Source organism: Cryptotermes secundus, unplaced genomic scaffold (assembly GCF_002891405.2).
Source record: "Cryptotermes secundus unplaced genomic scaffold, Csec_1.0 scaffold146, whole genome shotgun sequence".
NCBI classification, from domain to species: Eukaryota; Metazoa; Arthropoda; class Insecta; order Blattodea; family Kalotermitidae; genus Cryptotermes; species Cryptotermes secundus.
In genome coordinates, this window is record NW_019733838.1 from 520,604 (window position 1) to 548,257 (window position 27,654).

At 44.0% G+C, this 27,654-nt stretch overlaps 1 protein-coding gene across 4 annotated transcripts in view; it reads right to left on the bottom strand.

Moving 5' to 3' along the window:
- LOC111868208 (atrial natriuretic peptide-converting enzyme) overlaps positions 1 to 27,654 on the bottom strand; it is a 95,755-nt gene that overhangs the window by 38,243 nt on the left and 29,858 nt on the right. For all 4 annotated transcript variants that reach the window (XM_023858656.2, XM_023858655.2, XM_023858653.2 and 1 more), the window contains exon 3: positions 3,912 to 4,095. In XM_023858656.2, coding sequence (XP_023714424.1) covers positions 3,912 to 4,095 — 184 coding nt within the window. The remainder of the gene's footprint in view (positions 1 to 3,911; positions 4,096 to 27,654) is intronic.

Here is a 27,654-nt window from a genome sequence, read left to right on the forward strand (position 1 = left end):
CACTAGACTGAGACTTCGGCAGCCCTACACCAGGAAAGCTCCAATTTCAATTGTATCGAAGACTGACTGCGACCAAGAGTTCTTACAGATATGGAATTGAGAAAAATCCTATCTCTGTAGAGAATCAAGTTTCGACCGTGCAGCTCTTACGGGCTAAAGGTAATGAGCTATTTCCGGTCACTGTTGTGAACCTATAGTTACTTACTTACTTACTTACTTACTTACTTACTTATGGAGCTGAGCCCTTCTTGAGGAGAAGCGAAATCTTCAGTTACTCAAGAATTTCCCAGCATTTTATAGAACCCGAAGGTTCATTATCGTGTTCACAAGAACCTTCCACTGGTCCCTATCTTGAGCCATATCAATCCAATCCATACCATCCTATCCTATCTCTCTAAGATCCAGCTTAATATTGTCCACCAACCTACGCCTTGGTCTTCCCAATGGTCTCTTTCCTTCTGGCTTTCCAACCAATATCCTATACACATTCCTCGTCTCCCCCATTCGTGCTACATGCCCTACCCCCCTCGTCCTCCTTTACTTGATCATTCTAATTACACTTGGAGAAGAGTACAAGTTATGAAGTTCCTCATTATGCAATTTTCTCCAACCTCCTTTCACTTCATCCCTCTTCAATCCAAATATTCTCCTCAGCGCCCTGTTCTCAAACACCCTTAGTCTATGTTCCTCCCTTAATGTCAGAGAGCAAGTTTCTCACCCATACAGAACCACAGGCAAAATTATAGTTATATATATTCTGATTATTATGTTTTCGGACAGCAGACGAGAAGACAAAAGGTTCTGGACTGAATGGTAGCAAGCATTACCCGAGTTCAATCTCCTCTTAGTTTCCTCCTGAATCAGGTTTTGATTTGTTATCGTCGTTCCCTACCTACAGAAAGAAGAAACGGACGTGCAACTTTTCACATTTGGAGATGGCCATCCCGGCTGTGCCAGTAACGCCATCTTTCAGACATTTCAACTAAATTTCGGGAGAGTTGCAAAATACACCACAAGCCGTTCTCCAGATCCTTCACCAGCCACAACCTTCGGGCAATTTGATATCATTTCCTATGGAAATAGAAAATGTTAAGTACGAAATGAACAACACAGAGACATGACGTGCGCACGGAACAGAGATAGCGGGGTAAACAGGAGTGACGGGAGTGACTGACACGACTTCCAATTAAGCTTTCACTTCGAGCAAGAATGTATGACAATTTAGAAATGTCTCCGCTTCAACTAGTAGAAAAATATAATTCTTGAAGCTGAGCTGGAGAGTATAGTTGCGAGGCGGGTCTGACGTTGCGAACAGCTGCCACGGCGACCGCAGTTCTGGTTGTGTTCATGATTGAAACAAGTTATCTGTCAGAGAACGACACGCCCTTTCTTTGCAAAACAAGAGCCGGTGTACGTTTATAATACGGAGATATTAAACTCTGGTATATTACAACTGTAGTTTCCAAGACTACTTTCCTGGCTAACCAACAAGCCTGCGTGTTTCAGGTTCGAATTAAGTCTCTTGAACTTTAGAAGCCATTAACATGAATACCACGTCTGCAGGCGAACAGGACTGTGGACGATTCGTGATGAAAGAAATTACAGTTGCTGTGTTGCACACATTTACAGAAACTAAGAGATTTATAGTCGCGGTTCCGTTGGAATACAAAACATTTCTGAAAGTAGGTTGGCTGCTGTAGAAGTAGCATTAATCACACAGCAAACTGCTACAACGGAGGTCCCTCAAGTCATCTTGCTCGGCTTACGTTGTTATATCTCTCATGAAACGTTCATAACTGACGGACAGATTTAGTATACAGACTGATAGACCCATTTGTGCCCCGAAGAGGGAAACGGTAAATTTTTCCGAAACGCTGGTATCCATCTACCAGACTGTGTGGTGTCATGACCCAGAAGACCACAATACACGAGTCTTCAGAGCCGTGACAATCTCAACTCTAAATAATTTACTGAAGTGCCTGACAGGGACCCAGCAGGTTGGTGTAGCGAAAATGCTCTAATGTACTCAGTTCGTATCTCGGTCAGGTCACCAGCTCTCCTGATGTTTTTGACTTGCCTCAGCCTCTCTGGGCGAACGACGGGACAACAGGCCTACCTGCAACCGCCCCCTTCCTTTCTTTCTTTGCACTTATATGCCGGCTCCGGTAGCCACTCAACTCTTATAGTCTTGTGTTCAGTCTATAGTGCAACAATATTAGTTTAACATTAGTTCACACTTAATTCACTAAGAGTTAGTTAAATGTTTAAATTGCCAATAAAATTATTAATTATGCTGCATGTTTCAGCCACACAGGGCCATCTTCAGGCAACACTTGTCTTTATAGAAGTCTACTGCGCTGTGCATTTGGTCAAATTGTATTCATTAATGCATGTCGTTGCTGTTGTTATTAATTTCTTTGAATTCTAATGCTGTAGGATGATTGTCTTCTTATCTTACATATTGCGGCTGTTCTGGTGTCCCAGTGGGCGTGCCGCTCTCTCAGTTGTGTGAATCTAGCGTTCATTTCTGTTCCTTATATTCTTCTCGGGTTCGTGCCGCGGCAATAAGTGAGGCAACCGGTAGCTGCCCCTCTGAAGCCAGTCCACTGCTCCAAATCAATGATACAATAGTTTCAGTGCTGCTCTGCATTATCAACTGAAGGAGACGGATTTTCTCACTAACCCGAACGAATGTTTCCTAGCTGCACGAGGATGAGAGACGACCGGAACTTGGATCATCTTTAACAGAAACGGCGATCCTCTCAAACCTAGCAAACCACTTGATATTCTAAGGCGGCCGAGTGTTTCTTCTCTGCTGGTAGGTTACGTGGCTGTCCTTCAGTGTTTCACACGGAACTGATGTACACAATTTGTTGCGTAACGTCAGCCATATCCCATTGACTGCAAAAATGTGTACACAAAACAGACTTGCCTCCAGGCGGTGTGAAGTACTGACGGTCCCTAGGTGGGAGGGGGGGAGTGACGCACAATAAAACCAGAGGAGTATCCCTTGTCGAACAGTTCTGATACTTACATATGGCCGGGCCACAGCTGGCTTCCCATAGCAGCGGCCCAGGTTGGATTCCGGGTTTGGTCAAGTGGGAGTTGTGGTGGACAAAGAGGCGCTGGGACACGTTTCCTCCGAGTACTTCGGTCTGCCCTGTCAATGTTCATTCCACCAACTGCTCCACAATCACCCTCACCTATCATCTGGGGCTGGTACAATAGACCAGAAGTGGCCGCAGTACACGGGACTTAGTCCCACCCCACTAGCAATAAAGAAAAGAAAATATGGCCATGCCACAGCTCAGGCGGTTAGTGGCTGGCTTCCAAGGTCAGGTGATGTGGGATTTGTGGTGGACAGAGTGGCGCTGGGGCAGGTTTTTTCCGAGTATTTACATTTCCCCTACCAATCTTCATTTTACCAGTTGCTCCACAATCACTATCATCTGCCATCTGGGGCTGGTACGTAGTGGCCGCAGTACCAAATGAAATCAGTCTCGCCCCAATAATAATAATAATAAGAAGAAGAAGAAGAAGAAGAGGAGGAGGAAAAACAATCTCCGTGTCCTGTAGTCCGCAAGCGAACTATACCGACCGAGCGACCGCCGCTTGTCGGGGAAGTTAGTGCCAAGTTCTGCGGATAGAGGGTGTCACGTGGTCAGCGCAACGAATCCCCACGGCCGTTAATCTCGGTTTTCTAGAACGGAGCCGCTAATTTCTTTAAATAGCTCCTCAATTATCCTCACGAGGCTGAGTGAGCCCCGTTCCAAACCCACTACTTCTCAGAAAATCTGGTAGCGCCGGAAATCGAACCCGGGACCTCCGGATCTGTAGCCAGGAAACTGACCACTAGACGACAGAGACGGTCAATAATAATAATAATAGTAATAATAATAATAATTACTTACATCCGAGGTAGACAGCGGCGGCGGCCAGCAGGAGAAAGAGCAGAAATCCGGCTAGGATGCAGCAGCCGCACCGATAGTGGGCCCCCAGCTTCCGGGTAAAGCGAATATCACTGTCAGAAGAGAGGATCGAACTCGGAGTTTCTGAGCGAGCGAGGTGTTTGGCGCTCACCGTGCTCACAGACACCTGCAACGAAAATAATTCAAATCAGACCATCCGTAAGAGCTTTGCGCATTACTGACTTTCGTGCTCCGCGTCTTGCCGTCTCTGTGCAACGTCTTCTTACTTTACATGTTTCGGCCTAATTGCCCATCATGGGGTGCACAAGTTGATGATGAAGGAGTCTGCTGCTCATTGTAATGTTGTAATTGCCTGGGACTCTTCTAAGTTATGAGGCTTACCGTGCTGTTGCCATGCACTTGCTTAGTTTATCTGTATATGTGATGGATTGTATTACAGTTTTATTTTAAGATACATATTTATGTACTGATCTGCAAATCCCATTTGTCATACAAGAAATACATAGATTGTCAACACTCTAGCATCAAAGCACACTCGGACACAATAACAGGGTAGTTGCAGAAATTAGCAACCCACCAAATGTAAGAAGACTGAGGAGCCACTGGCCGTCTGACCTACCGCAACCCGCAGATGACGAAGATTAAAATCATCACCACTCCTCCACAGGGCCTGTCAGAATATCATCAGTGGATGACTTCTCTACTCAAGATACCTACTTAGAACATGCACATCGTGCAAGCAGGGCACAGAAACTAAACATGAGGAGTCAAAAACGGCGCTCAAGTCTGATAAATTCACTGCTCTACTCATCTGGTTTACGTTCAGACCCTTGAACAGATTCTTGCAGGGGAAGACATCCTCTAGCGAGGAAGAATCTTCGCAACTGAATGAGAAATCAGTAAGGAACAGAGTCACTGCAATGGTAAACTCACGAGACACTCGCTTCATAATACAAAACAAATTTCACTCAAAAATTAACGTCGTAGATTTGATTACAGAGGCAATGTCAAGTGACGAGAAGACAATCCGGAGATTCTGTACACATTTCCGTAATTCATTCCTTCATTCTACATATTTCCATTTATTTCATTCATTTCATTTATTGTTCCTCTGTTGCTTTCTCGTGATATTGTTCCTACTTTATTTCCTTCATTCTTGTCTTTATATTCCATTATGAATTTATCCCTCTTTGGTACAAATATACGTGTACATACTCATGGAGCTGAGCCCTTCTTGAGGAGCCGCCAAGTCTGCAGCTACTCGAGAATTTTCCAGTATTTTATGGAACCCGAAGGTTCATTACCGTGTTCACAAGAGCGCTCCACTGGTCCCTATTCTGAGCCAGACCAATCCAATCCATATCATCCCATCCTATCTCTCTAAGATCAGTTTTAATATTGTCCACCCACCTACGCCTTGGTCTCCCCAGTCGTCTCTTTCTTTCTGGATTTCCCACCAATATCCTATTTTCCCCCATTCGTGCTACCTGTCCTATCCACCTCCTCCTCCTTCTTGACTTGATCATTCTAATTATATTTGGAGAAGAGTACAATTTATGAAGCTCCTCATTATGCAGTTTTCTCCAACCTCCTGTCACTTCATGGATACAAATATTCTCTCAGTATTTTAATCCCAAATACACAGCGTTTTTAATGATATCTCAAAAACAGATCTCTGTGAATAGTGTGTCAGTATGTACATCCTTGAACTTGGACTAAAATTAACATTTATAATGCATGACGATCGAGGCATTAAGATCTGGCGTGGAAATATTGTCTCTCATAGCGTGACTAAGTGGTTTGTTTTTGCACTTTATTATTGTTGAAATAAGCTCTCTGTGTTGCGGGCCGCGTGAAGATACATTTGAAAATTATCATGCATAAAGATACGGCAGATAGGACACCCGGTTCCGTATCAAAATGGCTCACTGATCGGTGGGTTTAGCGACCAATCAACTTCGCTAATCGTTTCCGATCATAAATCATTAAAATCCACACTTCAAGATCACAGTCAAAATACTATTAACCTAATTTTTTTATTGCTAGTGGGGTGGGACTAAGTCCCTTGTACTGCGGCCACTTCTGGCCTATTGTACCAGCCCCAGATGATAGGTGAGGGTGATTGTGGAGCAATTGGTGGAATGAAGATTGGCAGGGGAAACCGAAGTACTCGGAGAAAACCTGCCCCAGCGCCACTTTGTCCACCACAAATCCCACTTGACCAGACAAGGGATCGAACCCGGGCCGCCACGGTGGGAAGCCAGCGACTAACCGCTTGAGCTATGGCGCGGCCCTTAGCTCCATTAGTAAGTAAATAAGTAAGTATTTGAGATTTTCATTTTAAGCAACAAACATATACAAACAAACAAACACAATAAAACGACTACATAACATGGCACATAAGACAACTGTTAACTGTTATTTCGCCCACATGTTCTCGACAATGAAATTAAGGACGATAGTGTGTTCTTTAGAGTGAAAGGGTGGATAGAGAAGATGAACAGAGAGCAGTGGAAACTGGTTGTAGAGGAGGCCAAGGCTCACCCAGGGCTGTAGCGCCGAGTGGCAGGTATGAGGGTAGATAGGTAGGTAGGTAGGTAGGTAGTGTTTTAGAACTGCATGTTAAGAAATTCGATAATGCAAGAGGCGAGGAAACGAAACACAAATACTGTTTTTATTGGATGGCAGTTTGCAGCATTTAAATTGTTTTGTAATCATACATGTTATGAAACAGCACCGCATTGCGGGCACTAATGTCCACAAGAAACTGGTTATTTAAACTTCGCTAGCAGATTTATGTAAATTAAAACATCATTTGTGGGGACACCAGCCGTAAATATGGAATGTCCCAGGCACCCATGACCCGGGCTGCTGGAATTAAATATTTATCTGCATCAGATGTAGTGGTTGTATCGCCAGAGCGCGGTTATTTTGTGATTCAACAGAGGCATTTATATTTAGTACTGATTGCAAGAATCAGTGTGGCCTTGCCTCTAAGCCTTCATAGGGCTTCACACGGTACGATGCATGAGAACAGAATGAATTCACTCAGATATCATTGTCTCTTATCCGAAAAGATAGTGGACGGGGAATGTAGTACGCATGGATAAAAGTAAAGTTGTACCAGTTCTTAATTAATTAAGCACCACGACGCGAAGATACATGGGGGAGTAAAGGTATAGCTCCACCGTTTCTTATCTCAGCACTAAAACATGGGAGACATTAGAAATGCACAGTTGACAGAAGATAGGGAAGTGAAGAAGCCTTTTTGCAAGAATCATGGATTCTAAACAAATCCGGTGGGAAAGTGTGCGTTGGATTCATCTCATGAGGATGGGGTCCAGCAGCCGAATCTTGTAAACGCGGTAACTCGGCGACTGTTAGCTTCTCAACGAGCGTCCTCTTCTGGGAAGTTAATTATACTTGTATCTATTGTTAGATGTGGGTGGGAAACTTGGTCTCTCGGCCTAATGGAAGAACACAAACTGGGGCTCCTGGAACAGGATGCTGAGGAGAATATTTTGATATGAGGAGGAGGAAATAACTGGAGTTCAGAGAAAATTTCAAATCCGTAATCTTGTCGAAATATGAAGAAGGATGAGACACGCGCGACATGTAGCACGCGTGGGTGAAATGATATGAACTGTTGTATTCGGCCGCGCCATAGCTCAAGCGGTTTGTCGCTGGCTTCCCACCGCGGCGGCCCGGGTTCGATCCCGGGGTCTGGTCAAGTGGGATTTGTGGTGGAAAAAGTGGCGCTGGAGCAAGTTTTCTCCGAGTACTTCGGTTTCTCCTGCCAATCTTCATTCCACCACTTGCTCCACAATCACCCTCACCTATCATCTGGGGCTGGTACGATAGGCCAGAAGTGGCCGCAGTACAAGGGACTTAGTCCCACCCCACTAGCAATAAAAAAACTGTTGTATTCGGAAAACCTTGGGAGAAGAAACCACTTAGGAAACCTTGACAGAGATGGGAGAATAATATTGAAATAGATATTTAAGGAAGACAAACGAACTGGGATAGCTCAGTCGGTATAGCGACTGGCTACGGGTTGGACGACAGAGAGGTCGGAGTTAGGGTACCACACAATGTGTACCGGGGGTTCTTTCCTGGGGGTGAAGCGGCCGGGACCTGAAGCTGGCCACTCACCTCCGACCAGTGTCGAGGTCGAGAAAATGTGGATCTATAAATCCACTCCCCCATACGCCTTCATGGCATAGTGCTTAATCAGTCAAGCACAAGGACAACTTTACCTTTTTTACCTTATTTAAAGAAGAAGGAGGCACGCGGTAGCGTAGTTGGTTTGAGCACTATGCTATAAGCCGGAAAGTTCGCGGGATCGAATCCCGTTGAGTTGGATTTTTTCAATTTACCTAATCCTTCCAGCCGTTCTATGGCCCTGGGGTCGACTCAGCCTCTAACAGAAAGGAGTATCAGGAATATTCCTGGGGGTGAAAGGCGGCCGGCGCGTAAGGTTTTCAACCTTACCGCCATCTGTGAGCTGATTGTCTAGAGATAATATGGGAGTCTCGACGTCTCACAACCCTATGGACCTCCGCGCCCTCTTACAGGGACAGCTTTACCTTTATTTAAGGAAGAAAATTAGAAGTGGATTGGATTCATCTGCATCGAAATAGCATCAAGTGGCTATAGTTTTGAAACTTCACGTTCCAGGAGAGACAGAATATTTTACCAGCTGAGCGACTACTAGTCTTCAGGAAGGGCACTGCTCCTTGGACGACTACAAGCGCTCTGTTTTTAGTCTGAGTCAATTTAAAATTAAAAAGAAAGTGAGAATAGGGAAATCAGGAGATGCTGTGACTAGAGACAATTTTGCGGACCCTTGAACACAACAGTGACTGTCATTAATGCGTAGGGATTCTCGCTTCTATAGTGATGCTGATTAAACTATTTGACATCTGTGCTTTCTCTTCCTCAAGGCCACAGCTTAGGAAGAACATCTGACTCTAGTGAAATGCATCTCTTCTTATAGGGTTACTGCCACTGTCTTGTACACTTTCCACCACACTAAACATGGAGGGTAAAAGCAAAGTTGTCACTTGCACTTAATACTGTAATTAAGCTCTGTACCACGATAACACGTGGGGGCGTGGAGATACAGTCCCATCATTCTTCACCCCGACATACAAATGTATTGTTAAATTACAAAATAATATTTCTTTAACTACACAGGACATGCATGAGAAAGAATTAAGTATGGACAGCGTTCCGAAATACGTAAGCATTGAGGTCGATGCAAGGCAGTCATAATTTACTGACACTTAAGGTGGCCAACAATCGTTACATAGTTACGATTACGTTCAGAGTATAAAACAATAGAGTGGAAAAGTGTGCTTTAATGAAGTTACAATGACAGCTTCAAGTTTTATAAATGACTTCACAGTTCGGGGTGCATACGTATAACTTCCAAACTGCGTCACTTGTGATTCTGAAAACGGCAATGGATTTAACATCTTCCGGAAATACAGATCCACTGTTAAAAAGCAAATAACACTGTAGGCATCACAGAGTTCACGGTCCAGAGAATGTTTCCAGACGTTTCGTTACATACTCGCCAGGCCGAAAAATGTTTCAAATAAATGTCGTAAATCTTCAGAGATCTGAATCTAGTACAAACGTACAAACTTTCCGCCTATTGAGTAATTTATTTTTAAATTAATAAATTTAGATTTGGACTTCGAGTAAAGACAGAGTCACATAGAACTAATGCGAAACAAAAATTACATTATGTAAGATTTTGGGTTTTCACGGCGGTGACTATGAAGAAAGCAGTCTTGTGGGATTTGGCTCCGTGTATATGTCGTGTTAAGCGACGTTTCGGAGGAACGTATCGCCTCCATCTTCAGGGTAGAAGGAAAAATATAAGAAATCCGCAGGCGAAGAGACCGTGAGAACCGGTAAAAGCAGACTATTCTGAAGATGGAGGCGATACGTTCTTCCGAAACGTCGGTTAACACCACATATACACGGTACCAAATCCCAGAAGACTGCTTTCTTCAAAAATTAATTTCTCCCTAACTAATTAACTAGCTAACTCCTCCAAACCCAGGCCTCATCAAGTAGTTTTGGAGACGAAACATGCTAACATACGGAGGTACACTACCTCACCTTTATGCGTTAATTTTTTTAACTCTGTACAAGGCACATATAATCACAAGCTCGCTGAAGTAGAATGTGTCTGAGAATCCTACTCATTAACACTTCTACATAGTAAATCCACCACAGCTGAAACTATGCAAAACTACGCTCCCTTGATTTCGCTACACAAAACAGTTCAGTGTCGTGCTCATAAACCCCCACCACTTGATAATCGCCGGATCCAGTTGAATCCACTCCAGCATCTCAAATGGTCTGCTTATTCCCTTGAAATTAAAAAAAAAAAAGTATGCATTTCTCTGTTCTCCCGGGCGTGCTAGCCAGCTGCTTCAACTTTGTTTACTTAAACACGCCCAGTTACACTATAGCATAGAACATAAATCAGGAGCCGGGATTGCTCAGTCGGTACAGCGAAGGGCTAGGGGTAGGCGGCCGGGGTTCTATTCTCGCAAAGGAAGATTTTCTCTTCTCCAAAGCGTCCAGACCGGCTCTAGGGCCCACTCACCCTCCTATCCGAGGGTAAAAGGGTCAGAACATGAAGCTGCCCACTCAACTCCATCCAATGCCGAGGTCAGGAATGGTGGGGCTATACCTCCACTCCCCCATGTCTTCATGGCATAATGCTTAAATAATTAAGAACAGGGACAGCTTTGCCCTTTACAAATATGTAATTGGGTTCTTTGTCCTACAAAAATTGTGGCGCAGGAATAAAAAGTGAACACAGAGTTTCATTAAAACAGCTGGCAAATGTTCGTTCGATAGGAAGGAGTTGCTAAGGGTCAAGTTGTTCTGCGGATATCCTGTAACTAACATATGGCATGCAAAGTAGCTCATGTTCTCACTGCGACCTGCACTCCCGCACACAATGGCAGTACAATCTGGTTTCCACCATCAATGGAGGCCACTGACTCTAAACATGTTAATTCCAGTGCGTATAGAGTAGCTTGACCGCACCCGTTCTTGGAATCCCTTGCCCCTGGCTGGGGACAACCACAGAGGCACACAAGAGGGACACTGCGGTACCGTGAAGTGCCTCCAGAGCGAACTGCGCATCAAATGAAAACGTGTCTTAAGCGAAATTTTTCTCAAGCGCCGTCAAGAAGAGCCTCTCAGTGTAAAGGTACGTTTTTGTGAGGCCGTCTCGTAGCTCTGACGCTTAGTCGCCATCTTCCCATCGCGGCGGTCCGTGTTCGGGCCCCGGTCAGGTCATGTGGGATTTGTGGTCGATAAAGTGGCAGTGGGGCAGGTTTTCTTCGTGTACTTCGGTTTTCCCTGCCAATTCGCATTTCACCGATTGGTCCAAAATCATCATCTGTCATCTGGGGTTGACACAATTGGTCAAACAGTGGCGGCAATACCAAGTGGACTCAGTCTCACACCGTGAGAGAAAAAAAAATATATATATATGCCGGAAAGCGCCTAGAGATGAAACGAAAAGAAATAGTGGTCCTAACTACATGAAATGTACAGTCTCATATAACAGTAATTCAGCTCAATAAATCGTAGCCAGCACTTTTAGCGAAACTATGGCTACTACATTCTAATGTTCTGTCGACAGCTCGGAAAATATTTTATATCCTTTGCACGAAATGCAACGATAACATTAATACACTGGAAACTGGCAACTTGATTTGTTACGATGAGTTTCCTTGGTCGCGCCATAGCTCAAGCGGTTAGTCGCTGGCTTCCCACCGCGGCGGCCCGGGTTCTATCCCGGGGTCTGGTCAAGTGGAATTTGTGGTGGACAAAGTGGCGCTGGGGCAGGTTTTCTCCAAGTATACTTCGGTTTCCCCTGCCAATCTTCATCCCACCAATTGTTCCACAATCACCCTCACCTATCATCTGGGGCTGGTACAATAGGCCAGAAGTGGCCGCAGTACAAGGGACTTAGTCCCACCCCACTAGTAATAAAAAGAAAATACGATCAGTAACTCAGGGGATTCACCCAAAGAGAGTACTCATACTTTCTTACTCATGGAGCTGAGCCCTTCTGGGGGAGCCGCCAATTCTGCAGCTACTCAAGAATTTCCCATCATTTTATGGAACCCGAAGGTTCATTACCGTGTTCACAAGAGTCTTCCACTGGTCCCTATCCTGAGCCAGATCAATCTAATCCATGCCATACCATTCTATCTCTCTAAGATTCATTTTAATACTGTCCAACCACCTACGCCTTGGTCTTTCCAGTGGTCTCTTTCCTTCTGGCTTTCCCACCTATATGCATTCCATATTAGGTGGGACTCTTTGTCACCACGGCATGGTGTGTCTTCAGGTTGCGGGCGGAGGACATGCTCTCCAGGTATGGAGGGAAGCTACGAACAAACTGGATAAGCAGTCGCGGACAGTCGAAAAGGGGTGGTCCTCCAGCTTTGGAGTTGGGCGTGGGGCTAACAACACCTCACCGTAAGCAATAAGCTTTTTATGAAACTGTACACAAAGCCTTGGACCTGGACTGCCTGTCGTAAAAATTGGGTTCGAAAAGCAACAATTATTCGACTTGAATACAACATTGAAATTGATCTAAATGAGTGAAGTGTCAAGACGAACGCTGAAGTTCAATGTCTGGACATAAGCAAGTATATGAAACATTGAAAAGGTGAAATAAAGAACACGTAGCTTAGTGTGACTGGCTGGATAAAAACGAAAATGCTAAGGACTGGAAACGAAATAATTTCTACAAGCTCAACAAACGAAGCGGCAGAAATCGTGGCTAACTGTGACTTTATGGAGCGTCATGTGGCTGGCTGAAATTGTTTGGTTACTGTCGCAATATTTTAAGATTAGGGTTTTCGGGTTAGAGGGCGGAGTTTTGTACTCGTAGTAGCTGGCTCATTCTCACACCTGTGAAAATATGAAATACTGGTCACAGCATTGTCTGCACAGATATACAGGCCCCATGAAGAAAGGAAAGCTGTGACTAGGAGCCTACGTTGCCATCTCCTGCGGAAAGATTTGCTGGTAAAACTAGTTCGCTTTTTGTTCGCGCCCTGGTAAAATATTGTTTTAAAAGTGAAAAAAAAATGGTGGTATTGAACATTCAAATGAGGTAAAAATGGAAAAATTTTCATGAAGAGTGAGAACCAAACACCGAAAATTGTCTAGATATTTTTTAATGAATTCTGTGAAAAGTATTCATATGACGGGCCTATTAGAGACCCACATATTACAGGGCAGTAACGTATATTATGGCCGGTCACGGTAGCCGAGCGGTCTAAGGCTTGCACTGTCTTCGCTCGCTCGGAAGCCGGGATCGTGGGTTCGAATCCCACTCAGGGCATGGATGTTTGTGTGCGTTTTTCTGTGTTTGTCTACAGGTAGAGGCCTTGCGACGAGCTGATCATTCGCCCAAGGAGTCCTACCGTAGGTGTAAGATCTAGAAAAACCGAAGTGAACGGAGAAGTTCATGGAGGTAGGCCTAGGCCCACTGGGGCTGTAGTGCCAAGAAAAAAAACGTATATTATGTATAAATAATAGCAAAAAAATATTGTGTTTAATTAATTAAATATCTCCACCACTCTTGACCGCGGCATAGGATGGAGGTAAATGTGAGCTACACGCCCCGGCCGCTTTATCCCCGGTACACGTTGGCTGGGTGGATACCAGAATCGATCTGGATGCTATGGAGCAAAGAAAAATGTGTTGCCTCTGCTGGGAATAGAACCCCGGTTGTCCAGCCCGTAGCCTGCCTCTATTCCGAATGAGCTACCGTGGCTGTAATATTAATTTATTTTTAGTTTTGTAGGTAACTTCATAAAATGCAAAATAGATCACTGTTCCGTAGAGTTCTGTCTTGAACCTGTCGTCTCCTTCCTTTCTTAAGACCTCGAATAAATCGGCCAGAATAAAAATGGAACTTCATTAGTAATCCTTTCTAGAACGAGAACGTATAGCCTCGCCAGTCGCTCCACGCACCACTCACAAAGGTTGCCTATACGCCTAGATATTCTTCTGTACCTAGTTGCGTCTCACACAAAACGCCTTAAACTGCACACGTGTTCAGGTCAGTGCTTATCCAATGCGCACGATTTAGTTTGAGATACAAATACAGGTTTGATTTGTCTCATTCTGGTCCGTCACACTATTAATTACAAAGTTGATAATTTTCAGTCCAGTGAGACATATAAGTTTACAACTGACTGAAGTGTTGTAAACTTATATGTCTCACTGGACTGAAAATTATCCACTTTGTAACAAGTACCGGCACTGGTAAAACAAAAAGTAAAACTAAGTTGTCCCTGTGCTTAATTAAACACCATGCCATAAAGACGTACTGGGGTGTGGAGATATATCTCCACCAATACCGGTACTGGTAGGGTGTACAATGGTATCTATGGGGTATCTATGAATTCACTGCATATAATTCTGTGTTTCACGTCGTGTCGACGGCGAAAATTGCTGCGTCCATCTTCAGAGCCGAAATGACGAAGCCAAGAGAAGATACATTATGGCCAAATAACGATTCAAAATGTCTACGTACAACATGTTTACACTGTTCTGTTCAGTCACAGTCAGTGTCCATCAAATTCATTCTTGACCAATCAGAATTCGTAAGTCTCTCTTACGTTTCTATGTAAATCCCTGGACCTGACTCCCCGTCATTTCCACAGCAAGCAGCAAGCTTATACATAACTTCGACAGTATAGCCTAGATACCGACAGTGTCATTAAATAACCGATAAAAACATAGACAGACGAATGAAACCACTGCTACGCGACGGATATCATAACCAGAGAAGCCTACAACGGATACGGGCAACTATGAGAACGTCACTCTTATGGATTCAAGTTCATGTGCACAAAATATGTCAACATGAATATGTTGACATATTGTCAATATGTCTTGGAGTCAGGGCCCTTGCATTCGCACTCATAACAGGGATATGAATAGAGTAATTTTGTAAAATTATGGCAGGCCCCACAATTTTAGATTAAAATAAAATATGCAAATTTCTTTATTAAAATCCGTCACAAAACAACAACAAAACCGTTGATGTTTAACGGTGTTTTGCCATGTGTTTCGGCTCTTTAGAAAACTATCATGAGGCAAATACACAATTAACGTGTTCATAAGCTACTCAATTGCATACTATATAATTCAGTGCAGTGTTAGATTTTTGACAATATATCATAATATAATAATATAAAACCCAAAATAAATGTTGTTCTGACGAATTTTAATAAAGAAATTTATATATTTAACACAACAGGATACGTCCATTAAAAAAGTATGGTGTACGAAGAGAAAAATGTTGGTAAAAATAAAGTTTTCCCCGGGCTTAACTAATTAAGCATTACACTATGAAGACATATGGGGGAGTGGATGTATAGATCCACCTTTTCTTGACCTCGGCACTAGTAGGAGGTGAGTGGTCAGCTCCACGCACCGGCCGCTTTACCCCCGGGGGAAGAGCCTCTGGTACCCACTGGATAGGAGGCTGGGTGGGGCCCAGGAAAATTGATGGTAAATTCCAAAAAGCGAGAATACACATTTTAAGAGGAAGACGTCTTACACGTACATATATACAGTCAACACCTCCGGCTTTCAGCAACAGACCACTACAATACAAATTCCGGAAGAGTGCAGCTGTTCAACAGGTGCTCGCTCTTACGGGAGCAGTCACTGCCGCCCGTACACGCACACGTCAGTGGCGGTTAGACCTTACAACCTCACATAATTCGAATTCTTTTCTGCTAGGTTACTGATTAGATTGCCACGTCTCTGTAGTAACGGTACTGTAGTCCTAGCTTCGAGAATTCACTGTCTTAACATAGCGAGTCTTTCGTGGTTTTCCGCAGTTCCAGCATGAACAATGAAATAAGGCACGACTATTTCTAAATTCTTCCTCAGTTCAGAATTCGCTGTGGTCTTGTTCTTCATGAATGCGCATAGGAGACGTGGAGTTACAGCTTATGCATACTAGCCTCCGGTCTAACATGTAAGTTTCACCCTCCGGCCGCTTTAGCACGAAGAAACAGCCATTGGAATGAAGGATAGTTGGAATCATGAGGCATTCTGAACGTAGTAGTAGCGAACCCCGGCCTTTCACTCAGGATCCAATGACTTTATTTACCGAGACGTTGTGAAAGTAAATATGTACATGACAATGGGAATTATGAATACGGAGGTAAAGTAAGAAAGAAAAAACAACTGTGTTTACAACACTAACTTCGAGTACAACAGACATGTCCCAATTCACATACGTATTCTGAATCCACTCACACTAAACTTGTTTAGAATGTAGCTAGAAGTTCCTTCGCCATACGGCACTATCCGGTCTCGTGAGACGAGCAGGAAACAGTAAGTATGAACTAGTTTATAGCTGCAGTGAGAAAACTGAAGTACGCACCGTAACTCTAGAACCCGAGACACACATTTACTGGCACACAATGCCGTAAATACCACCAGCTTACAGCCAGCAACAACTGCTGCTGCCTAGAACCAAAGCGAAAATCGCCGAGAAAGTGCGTTACTTGAGCTGAAACCCGGTAACTAGCTAACCAACTGACTGCTTCACTATCTAAATAGCAAACTAACCAAGAAAGTGAATAAATTTCTAGCTAACTAACACATTGCTTTAACTAAATGACTACTTAATTAAATAATAAACCGATTAATAAACAAATTGGCTACGTATGTGATTAAAATGCCCAAGTAAATGATAAGAGGCCGTCTCTGTGGTCTAGTGGTCAGAGTTCCTGGCTGCAGACCCAGAGGTCCCGGGTTCGATTCTCGACACTACCATATTTTCTGAGAAGTAGTGGGTCTGGGGCGGGGTCCACTCAGCTTCGTGAGGATAACTGAGGAGTTATTTAAGGAAATAGCGGTTCCGGTCTAGAAAACCGAGATTTATGGCCGTGGGGATTCGTTGCACTCACCACGTGACACCCTCTATCCGCTAAAGTTGGCACTAACTTAGCCGACAAGCGGCGGTCGCTCGGTCGATCGGTCGGTAGGTCGCTTGTGAACTAAAGTCACGAAGTTTGTTTTTGTTTGTTTTATTTAAGGAAGCCGGGATAGCTCAGACGATATAGTGACTGTGCGATGGGTTAGACAGAGGAGACGAACTTCGATTCTCTGTCGGGGCAAGACATTCTTCTTTCACAAAGTTAAGACCAACTTTGGGGCCCACCCAGGCTTCTACAAAATGGACACCAAGTGGGCTGTTCCCCCGGGGGTAAAGCGGTACCCCCTTCCAGTGCCGAGATTAAAAATGGTGGAGCTATAATTTCAGTCCGCCATCCGACTTGCCGGCAGGATGCTTAGTTAATTAAGCCCAGGGAGAACTTTACTTTTACAGTATGGTTTATTACACAGGACTTCCAGTACCTAAGATTGTACAGAGTAGAATAATGGGTTAATAAATGAATACTGAATTGGTAATAATGTTGAAGGAAACGATAGTCTTCTAATGTGAGGTTGTGCTTCACAGTTTGCATGAACGGACCGTGGAAAATAGCGGGGAAACCTGAGTCACGATAGCAGGCTGGCAGGCGTGCCAAGATTTGGTGAAGTCGGCCGGCCCTGTGTCTAATTAAGCACCACGCAATGAACGAGTTTGGGGAGTGGTGGGGTTGCAACACGCATTCTGTACCTCGGCACTAGATGCATGTGAGTGGTCACCTTCACGCTCCGCCTCTTCGCTTGCGGATTTCTTATATTTTTCCTTCTACCCTGAAGATGGAAGCGATACGTTCCTCCGAAATGTCGGTTAACACCACATTTACACGGTGCCAAATCCCAGAAGACTGCTTTCTTCACAGTCACCGCCGTGAAAACCTCACATCTTACATTTTGGTGGGTAGTTCACGTTCTGTTTTGTTATTATTGTTATTATCGACTATAGGAGATTAAAAGGGAAGAATTTGGGGGGTGGTATCTCGTGGTATAAAATTCATAGACAAACTCGTCAAAACCGATAAATTTGTACAAAATTTGAAATGGGCACACGCATTAGACAGATGGCCAGACACATCACAAGCCTACTTTTCCATGAGAAAGAAAAGTAGGCTATATACCCGATCATTTCATGACGCATCTACGATCATATGACCCAGAGCTCCGAAGCATAACTCAGTATTTCTGCACGTGCTCCTAATTAAGCACCAGGCCATGTGTGAGTGGACGTGACAGCTGCGTCACTTCAGCACGAGATCGAGATAAGTGCTAGTTTCACGCCCCGCCTGCTTCACGCAGGGCAAAGAATTCCCGGTACCCGTGAGTAGGCCCCCAGAGCCGGGTCTGGATGCTGTGGACGAAAGCGTCTTGCCGGGAATTCCTCGGTCGCCTTCAATAACATCACGGTTACATGTGTGTGTTGGCAACCCTTAATTTCGTTACAAGTTTAAAAGAAGATGACATGCACGGACAAGCAAGATGTCAGACGAAAGAAGTTTGTGATTATTTTTGCTGGGGTTCGGATTGGGTTGCTACGAAGCGATCATGACCTGGCGGGCCTCGCGAGAAGAATTAGGTTAAATGAACGTACTATACAGAGAGACATATATAAAGAGACAAACGTGGTATTGCTACCATAAATTATTAAGAAAAAGTTTAATCAAAATATCTAACCTTAATAACTGTGGAAGGATATTTACGAGAATACTAAGGTGGGAACCACAACAAACTGCTGCTACCTACGGATTTCCCTCTCCAGCTGCAATTTACACAGATAAACCCTCCAGTAATATGTTCATATATAGGAGATTAACCTTTCTTGAGAAGCCGCCAGTTGTGCTGCTGCTCAAGAACTTCACAACATTTCATGGAACCCGAAGTTTTATTACCGTGTTACAAAAGTCCTCCATTAGTCCCTACCCTGTGACAGATCAATCTAGATCCCACCACCCCATCCGATCTCTCTACGAGCCATTTCAATATTATCCACCCACCCACGCCTTGTTGTTCCTATTAGCCTCTTTTCTTCTGGCTTTCCCACTTACATTCCTTTTCACCCACATTCGTGCCCGGCCCATCTCATCCTCCTTGACTTGACCATTCTACACGTATGCATAATTATAACTGGCAAAGAGAACAAGTTGTAAAGCTTCTCATTATACAGTTTCTCCAACAACGATGGGAAATTGTACTCAAGAAAGTAGAGACTGCAATGCTGGATAAAGCAAGGAACCTCTCTGACTGCAGCCTTGTGATCAAGCGCATAATCATTGTTATAGTTTCCTGTTGGGGGAGGGGGGCTTACGTACAGAAAGTTCGAAATTCGATGCCGACTAAAGCACATGGGACATCTCCCTCACTTCAGAATGGCGGCTGATCCCGCAACCAGTACTACTGCGGCTTTGTGTTAGGGACATAATCAGGACATGCAAGCAACCTTAGGCTTTCTGGTACGCCTGAAATATAAGAAATAACTGGGCTCGAAATCATGAACTGTTCTACCACGAATCAAACCCAGTTAGTAGTGAGTACCATAAGAACTTCTCGCATATACCACGTAATTATTGGTGGTTCGGTAGTTACAATAGTAAGTTTCCCAAACTTACACTTTCGTAAAAAAACTGAATTTAATTGTCATTACAATACATCCTGTTTGTCTTTCCACCGCGGGGGCCCGGGTTCGATCCCGGGTCTGGTCAAGTGGGATTTGTGGTGGACAAAGTGACGCTGGGACAGGTTTTCTCCGAGTACTTCGGTTTCCCCTGCCAATCTTCATTCCACCAATTGCTCCACAATCACCCTCACCTACATCTGGGGTTGGTACAATAGGCCAGAAGTGGTCGCAGTACAAGGGACTTCGTCCCATCCCACTAGCAATAACAAAAAAACTTCCCCTTGAGATGGCTCAACGATGTTGAGAACGACCTGAAGAAAATGAATGTGAAAGGATGGGTAGAGAAGATGAGGAATAGAGAGCAGTGGAGACTGGTTGTAGAGGAGACCAAGGCTCACCCAGGGCTGTAGCGCCGAGTGGCAGGTACAATACATCCTCAGCTCCTGTTATGTATGAGAAATAAAATATAACACAGAGGCTTGATAATAATACGAAAACAAAATTACGGGTGCAACCGAATTGCTGCGAATCTTTATGTTCGGTCATGCCGTATTAAATTAACTAAACTGAATATATGTTGAATTCCAGTGTTTCGTAAGCATCCAGTTCGGTGTAACCAGAATTGGGCTACGTCCTACTTCCTCAATTTGACTGGAGATAGGGGGGTTATACCAATAACTACACCCAGGGTCCACGAGACAGCATAGATGAACAAGAGACTGCTTAGGCCCCAGCATATTTTGCAAACTTTTCTTCATTTATTTTATGGTAACTCTCTGAAGCACGAATTTCTTAGAAGCAACAGTTAACATTCAGTCTCTGCTTCACGGGAGGTAAGCTTAAGTAAAGATACGTTGTTAAAAATGCTAAGGAAAATCGTGGCTACTTTTTCTGAGAATCACACGAAACACAACGGACTAACCGTGAACATTTTTAATGTTAAAGCAGGAGGTAAATGTAGCAATCATTGAGCTTAAAATTTATACAAAAATTAATTGATTTGCTTTTCTTCATGTTGTTAGTATTAATACCAGGAAACTAAACACTTTAAGCAACTCTATAGGAAAACTATTTCAGGGCTGGAGTACCAGTGTCTGGAAACTGTGAAGAAGTTGTCAGTGTGAGGCTAGAGGCTCGTTCATGGCTATATGCAATCGAAGGTTTGGGAAAGGGGGGTCTTTTTCGTCAGGGGGAGGGGCATTTCTCATCGGCTGACCGGTCCCGACTATAATAAAAGCAGATCCACGCAACAGTGGCTTTACTGCATTTAGTGCAAACCGTTCACGAAACATTAGCCAGATCCTAAGTAGGCAGAAAGAGGCAGAAGAATTTTTATACAGTTCTCTGAAAGGATTGCAGAATTCTGTTAAAAGCCATTCTCATCCCTGATTCTGAAGTTCATGTCTTTCCCACAGGACTTACAAACGCTGTCTTTCAAAATGAAAAGAAGCAACTGTAAAAAGATAAATTTATCTCTGTGCTTAACGGATTAAGAATTAAGCACTACACCATGAAGGCGTGTGGGGGAGTGGAAATATAGATCCACATTTTCTTGACCTCGGCAATAATTGGAGGTTAGTTGTCAGCTTCATGACCCTGCCGCTTAAACCCCGGAGAAAGAACCCCTGGTACCCATTGGATAGGCTGCTGGGTTGGTCCCAGAGCCGGTCTGGACGACTTGGAGAAGAGAAAATTCTTGACCCTACCGGGACTCGAACACCGGCTCCTCAGTCGTCCAGCCCGCAGCCAGTCACTATACCTACTGCGCTACCTCGTCTCTAAGAAGTAACTAAAGGAAATTAAATTTAAAGTCCTTTGCCGATGACGTAACACATTCTTTACAGCTAAAAGTTTGAACTTTGTCCATCGTCAAGTTTATTAAGACCAATTCGTTTCGGGAATTGAGTCTGTCCTTGTCTTCAGATGAACAGAAACGAAATAGGTTATACTCCGCTGACTTCTCAAAACAATTTTCGAGACTTACCGATTTTAATATGTTCGGACGATGAACCAGTAATAGCTTTGAACATAACTGGAATGTTCAGAGTTAACCTCCGTGATCTGTAGCAACTCTAATGGCTTCCTTTCTGAGGGTTGTATTACGACTTAAAAAATTGTACCTCTGCGTGTTGTGATGTAAATACAATGGAGTGGAGGGGATGATGCACTTCCTAGTAGTTGTTTGGGTGTGTAGCAAAATAACGGAGAACGTAGCCGAGGGGTCACGCCTGGCGCATAAGGTGAAGGATGTTGTAAGGCATGCAGCCAAGCCAAGCCCTAATCCGTTCACTTGGACTGATAGGTCACTTCACTAAGACGCTCCCTTCAACCACAATGACATGTAACACCACCTAGGGTGTGTTGCAAAGTTTGTTCCGATCATGTTTCTTGAATCACTCACAGCAAATAGCTCAATAAGTATACATTGTTTAGTTTGAAGTCGATAAGACGCACCCTGTGTAATTTCAATCTTACGAAACATATTCTACTTAACAAACTTCAGCAAAGATAAATTTCAGCAGGTGTGTAAGATTTGAAGTTTTCACGGCGGTGACTATGAAGAATGCCGTCTTCTGGATGTGGCGCCGTGTATGTCTTGTGTGAACCAACGTTTCGGAGGAATGCATTACCTCCATCTTCAGGGCAGAGTCTGCAGCCACCTGCTCGCGGATTTTTCTAAGCTGAAGATGGAACCGATGCCTTCCTCCGAAACGTCGGCTGACACAAGATCTACACGGAGCCACATCTCAGAAGACGGCATTCTTCTGCAAGTGTGTTCTCTTCAATATCAGCTCTAACAATGTCGTGTTTGTTGCATTTTAGGTTCACAAAGCGGTCGCTACGAAGAGTTCCATCTTCCGGTATGCAACGCCATGTCGTCCTGTGAAAGTCAACCGATGTTTCGGAGCAACATATCGCCTCCATCGAAGAGTAAGACCAGCATGAAACCAGCTTCAAGCAGGCAGCATGCAGAGCCATCCTACAATTCTCCGAAACGTCATTTGACTTTTTACCGGGCTTCATGGCATAATATCCCAGGAGACAGAACTCTTCAATATGATGCTTAATTTCAACTTCGAGTAGGCTTATCGCTTACTTAATTTATCCGAATTACATACTGTTTACTTTCATTTTCAGTAAAATTATGCTTTTTGAACATCAATAAGAATAGGTTACGGTAAAATTGCCCTGTGGCATAATTAATTACATATCAGACCATGAAGACGTATGGGGGAGTGGAGATACAACTCCATCATTCTTAACCTCGGCACTGGATTGAGCTGTGGTCAGCCTCAAGCCTCCAGCAGCCACTGTAGTGGGCCCCGAGCCGGTATGGATATTATGGAGAAGAGAACAATATTTTCCCCTTGCTGAGAATCGAATCCGAAATCTTCGGCCGTCCAGCCCGAAGCCCAGTGGCTGTAGCAAATGAGCTACCCCGGCTACTGCAACGAAAATGTTTCTTTAAAGTTGTCCCTGTGCTTGGAGGCCACGTCACGCCACGCTACGTTTTGCCACGGGGGAGTGAAGGTAAGCTCCAAACATTCTTAGCCTCTGCATCAGATGGTGGTGAGGGACAAACCTTACGCCCCCGGCCACTCATCCCATGGTACCAATTGGACAGGACCCTGAATGGGCCCCAGAGCCGGTCTGAACGATGTAAGAAAAGAAAAACTCTGCTAGGAATCAAACCATGATTCCTCGGTCATCCAGCACGTAACCTGGTCAGCGCAACGAATCCCCACGGCCGTTAATCTCGGTTTTCTACACCGAAGTCGCTATTTCCTTGAAACAGCTCCTCAATTATCCTCATGGGGCTGAATGGACCCCGTTCCAGACCCACTACTTCTCAGGAAATCTTATAGCGCCGGGAATTGAACCCGGACCTCTAGATCTGTAGGCAGGAAATCTGACCACTAGACCACAGAGGCCATTCAGAATAACTTAATTCTGATATCCGAATGCTGTCCTGTGTAGGTAGCGGCCTTGCCTGAGGCTGATTCCCCGTCAAAGGAGTCCTACCGACTGTCTGTAAGATTCACAGTTTCAGAATTATTTCTAAACGGGAAGAGGCCACACAGTATACTCCATCAAGGCAGAGGACTCTTACAGTCACGTGATAACCCCGTCGCAAGGCCGCTGCCTACACAGGACAACACAGTCACAGAATAAACGCACTAGACATCCATGCCCCGAGCGGGATTCGAAACCACGATCCAAGTGTTTGAGTAAGAGAAGATATTTCACGCCTTAGAATGCGCGGGCGATGATCGCTTTTATTATTTTCTTAAGCAGAATTAATCAGTTGAACTTCGTAACAAAGACGAAATGCTTTCTGAGCGGTAGGAACTGTAGAGGGGTACGCGCGACGAAAATAACGGGTTCTACTTCGGACGATTGGATTTGTTAGCACCTTGGTACAAGTTCCCTTAATCACATTTAAATACACGCAATACAACGCTATCGCTGATTTACACTCTCCTGATAGTGCAATTAAAACACAGGAACTATAGCAGTCTCACTGAATCACACGCTCTAAATATTACACATAAATAAATTCTTCTAATCACAGGCCGACTTCTTATTCTTTCTCTACGACGAACTTTCCGTGGCTGTCTCCCAACGAGAACTCAGAACTGCACTTGTGGTCAAGTCAAAGTCAAAGTCAAATTGCGACTGACGGTCATTCAGTCTGTCTTGGTGTCGAGACCCAGCTAGGGCTCATGACCAGATTTTTTCTTTTTGTTTTTTCTTTATATGAAAGCCTTTTTTATTGCTAGTAGGGTGGGACTAAGTCCTTTGTACTGCGGCCATTTCTGGCCTATTGTACCAGCCCCAGATGATAGGTGAGGGCGATTGTGGAGCAATTGGTGGAATGAAGATTGGCAGGGGAAACCGAAGTACTCGGAGAAAACCTGCCCCAGCGCCACTTTGACCACCACAAATCCCACTTGACCAGACCCGGGATCTAACCCGGGCCGCCGCTGTGGGAAGCCAGCGACTAACTACTTGGGCTATGGCACGGCCCACCTGAACGTTACTGCCCTGTCCATTTGGGGCACCCTCTCTGACGAGAGGTCGGGTCTGTCATTTGTCAGTCATAGTCCGTATTAGTAAGTCCATTGACAGGATTTACGTTTACAAATTCAATCTTAATACCTATTTCTATGTACAATATACACAAGGTCTCTGTCAGTCTAGGCTCAGTACAGCAGATTATGCCCTATTTCTAGTAGTATTTGCTACCACGGCAGCCTAGTCACTTGAACGGTCGTATGCCTGACCGCCGCCAAGTTTAAGCCTCTTATTGATACGTTGGGTTTTTGGACTTTATCCATCGTCCTGGTTAAAGTCCAGAAACCCAACATATCAGTGTGTTATACACCATCGTCAGAATCCTATAGTAACTACTTAAGCCTCTTATACTTTCTGTGTCGGGCTTCGGCTTGTCCGATGTTGTGAACATTCTCATTATCATGATTTTGTATGACTTCTGCTTGTCTCCTGCATAATTTTGTTATAAAGTCATATACATACGGGATTTTGAATGCCATGTGCAAATCGCGGACCGGTGTGCGCCTTGGAAAATTGCCAGTGGTGCGGGGAACCTTGTTTTCTGGCGCTGCAAATTCATTAGATGAGTGTCAGCCGCAAACTCCCAGGAGGGACTAGCATAAGTCATTGCGGATCTAATAAGAGCTTTGTGGAGGATCATTATAATTTTAGCGCTCAATCGCTCACTAATGAATAGGGAATATACTCTAATCAATGTTCTGAAGGCCTTGGCTTCGATCATTTCTATGTGCAATCTCCATGTAACTCTCCTATCGAAGATTACACCTAGATATTTTGCGCTATTTACAAATGGAATATTTCGTCCCTTTAAAGTAAGACTAGACTCAGGAGGTCGATGACTACGAGAGAAACAGACATCTTGAGTTTATCTTCATTACTTTTAATATTTCACCGCTCACACCAGGTCCTCTGAATGGTGAACTTGTGGCGCCGTTCGTCTTTAAGATAACTCCTTTGCACGGACCCCACGGAAAACATCGTCTCACATTGTTGTGGATGCATGTTTACAGCTGCGTTGTCTGGCAACAGACTTCTATAGCTCCGTGCTTTCGCTCGGTGCGGACCTTACAGGAGACTGTTTCCCGTGTATTTTTGCCTCTATTCGTGTCTACGAGGTGTTGCCTGGCAACGCATTGATTAAATCCGTTATAATATTATTACTGGGATCTGTGTTTATCAACCAGTAGAATATGACGGTCGGTTGGCTGAAACATGAAGACTCGAAAACAAGAACTTCCACTAATGATTACTATAATATTAAAATGTACTTACATACCGGTAGTCGTAAAAATTCACTTCTTAAAACAGGAGATGTGCTTTATTATAATGGGACCATGGGTGGGACGCAAAATGCAACAGGTTCAGTGTCTGTTCTCGATGACCTTCAGATTTCAACACGTTGATACCTACTTTCTGTTGTGTGTTCAATTGATTTCGATTATGTCCAGGAAACAAGAACAAGCAAAACCTGCTCATAACGGAGTACCTAAGCACCTGAACACTTCACCTTCAGGCAGGTGTCCGTGAAGTCAAGTGCGACTTGTTTCTAGACCCACCGCGTACTGTCATACGTCCATCCGTTTATGAATTTGTGCTCTAAATTAAAAGTCCGAAATTCAGGCTATGTTATGTACCCTGCAGACTTACTGAGCAGTATACTTTTCCAGTTTTTCATTCTTCCTTGCTCAGTTCCTTAAGTCCTGCTTCGTGCACCTACCAGACAAATCTGTGGCCTACTTCTGGAAGTGGGTCGCTCTCCTTCAAGTCACCTGCTCCAGTTACAAGGCCATACAGCAAGGGAATGCAGTGTCCTTCCTGCTGTCAGCACCACAGTACAGTAACACTGGTAACAAACAATTATGCCGTCTCTCTGCGCTAGGGAGACTTGCAAGAGTGTAAAGATACACTCTGATTTGTAGGAGGTTACAAATGCTCGTATTTTCCAGATGCGCTCTTTCCAAGTTTGAATACTGCGTTGGCGTTAGGTTCATTAAATCATTTGCATAGATCAGGTGCATTTGGGACTGCGGTTGAATGGCAGAAGAGTGATTACGAATGACAATATCAAAGAAGTGGCCGTGGTATATTTTAGGTACCATCCAGGTATTGTTCTCAGTGGACTGAGGAAATCCATAAGCAATCTTAAAATATCCGGCTTTCGAGGCAGAGATTCGAATCTGGGACAATCCAAACATGGAGCACTAACAGCTCAACCATGCAATATGGTAACCTTATTAATTTGTTACAAATATCTCATTGTTACAAAGCTCGTCCCGCTATCTACCATACTCCTTAGACATAAACAATGTTCCCTTTATATTTCGTTAAACATCCACAAGGCCGATCTTACTTCAAGTGAAGCACACCTTAGAAGCTTGTGCCTAGCGAGCACATTTATAGTAAATTAAAATTACTTCTTTAAAAGAGAGGGTTATGTGGACAGACACGAAGGGAATTCACTTCTTGCTCTTGTCCTTAACATCAACTCTTTTCTGACACAGAAAGTGAAGATGGACGGAGCGACTCCACATCGCCAGCATTTCTTCAGTTTAAGCACTGTGTGCACCAGAGTTAACGTACGGTTCAGAAATATGGATACAGTATGAATAAGGGGAGAAGAAAGTAGACACAGTCCTTGAGAAGCCGCCAGTGGTTCACCTACTCAAGAATTTCCTGACATTTTATGGAACCCGAAGGTTCACTGGGCCCTATCATGAGCCAAATCAATCCAGTCAATATCACTCTCTTATCTAACATCGATTTTAATATTATCATTCTATCTACGTCGAAACCTACTCAGTGGTCTCTTTCATTCTGGTTTTCCCACCAAAATGCTATATGTATTTGTTATACCCATGCGCCCTATATGCCCTGCCCATCTCATCCTCCTTGACTTGATTATCCTAAATACGAGGGTCCCACTGAAAGTCATGAGCAACAATTTTTTGTAAAGTAACATGCCTTATTATTGACAAACCAAATACACCACCTCAATATACAGACCTCTCTTTATTTTTCCAC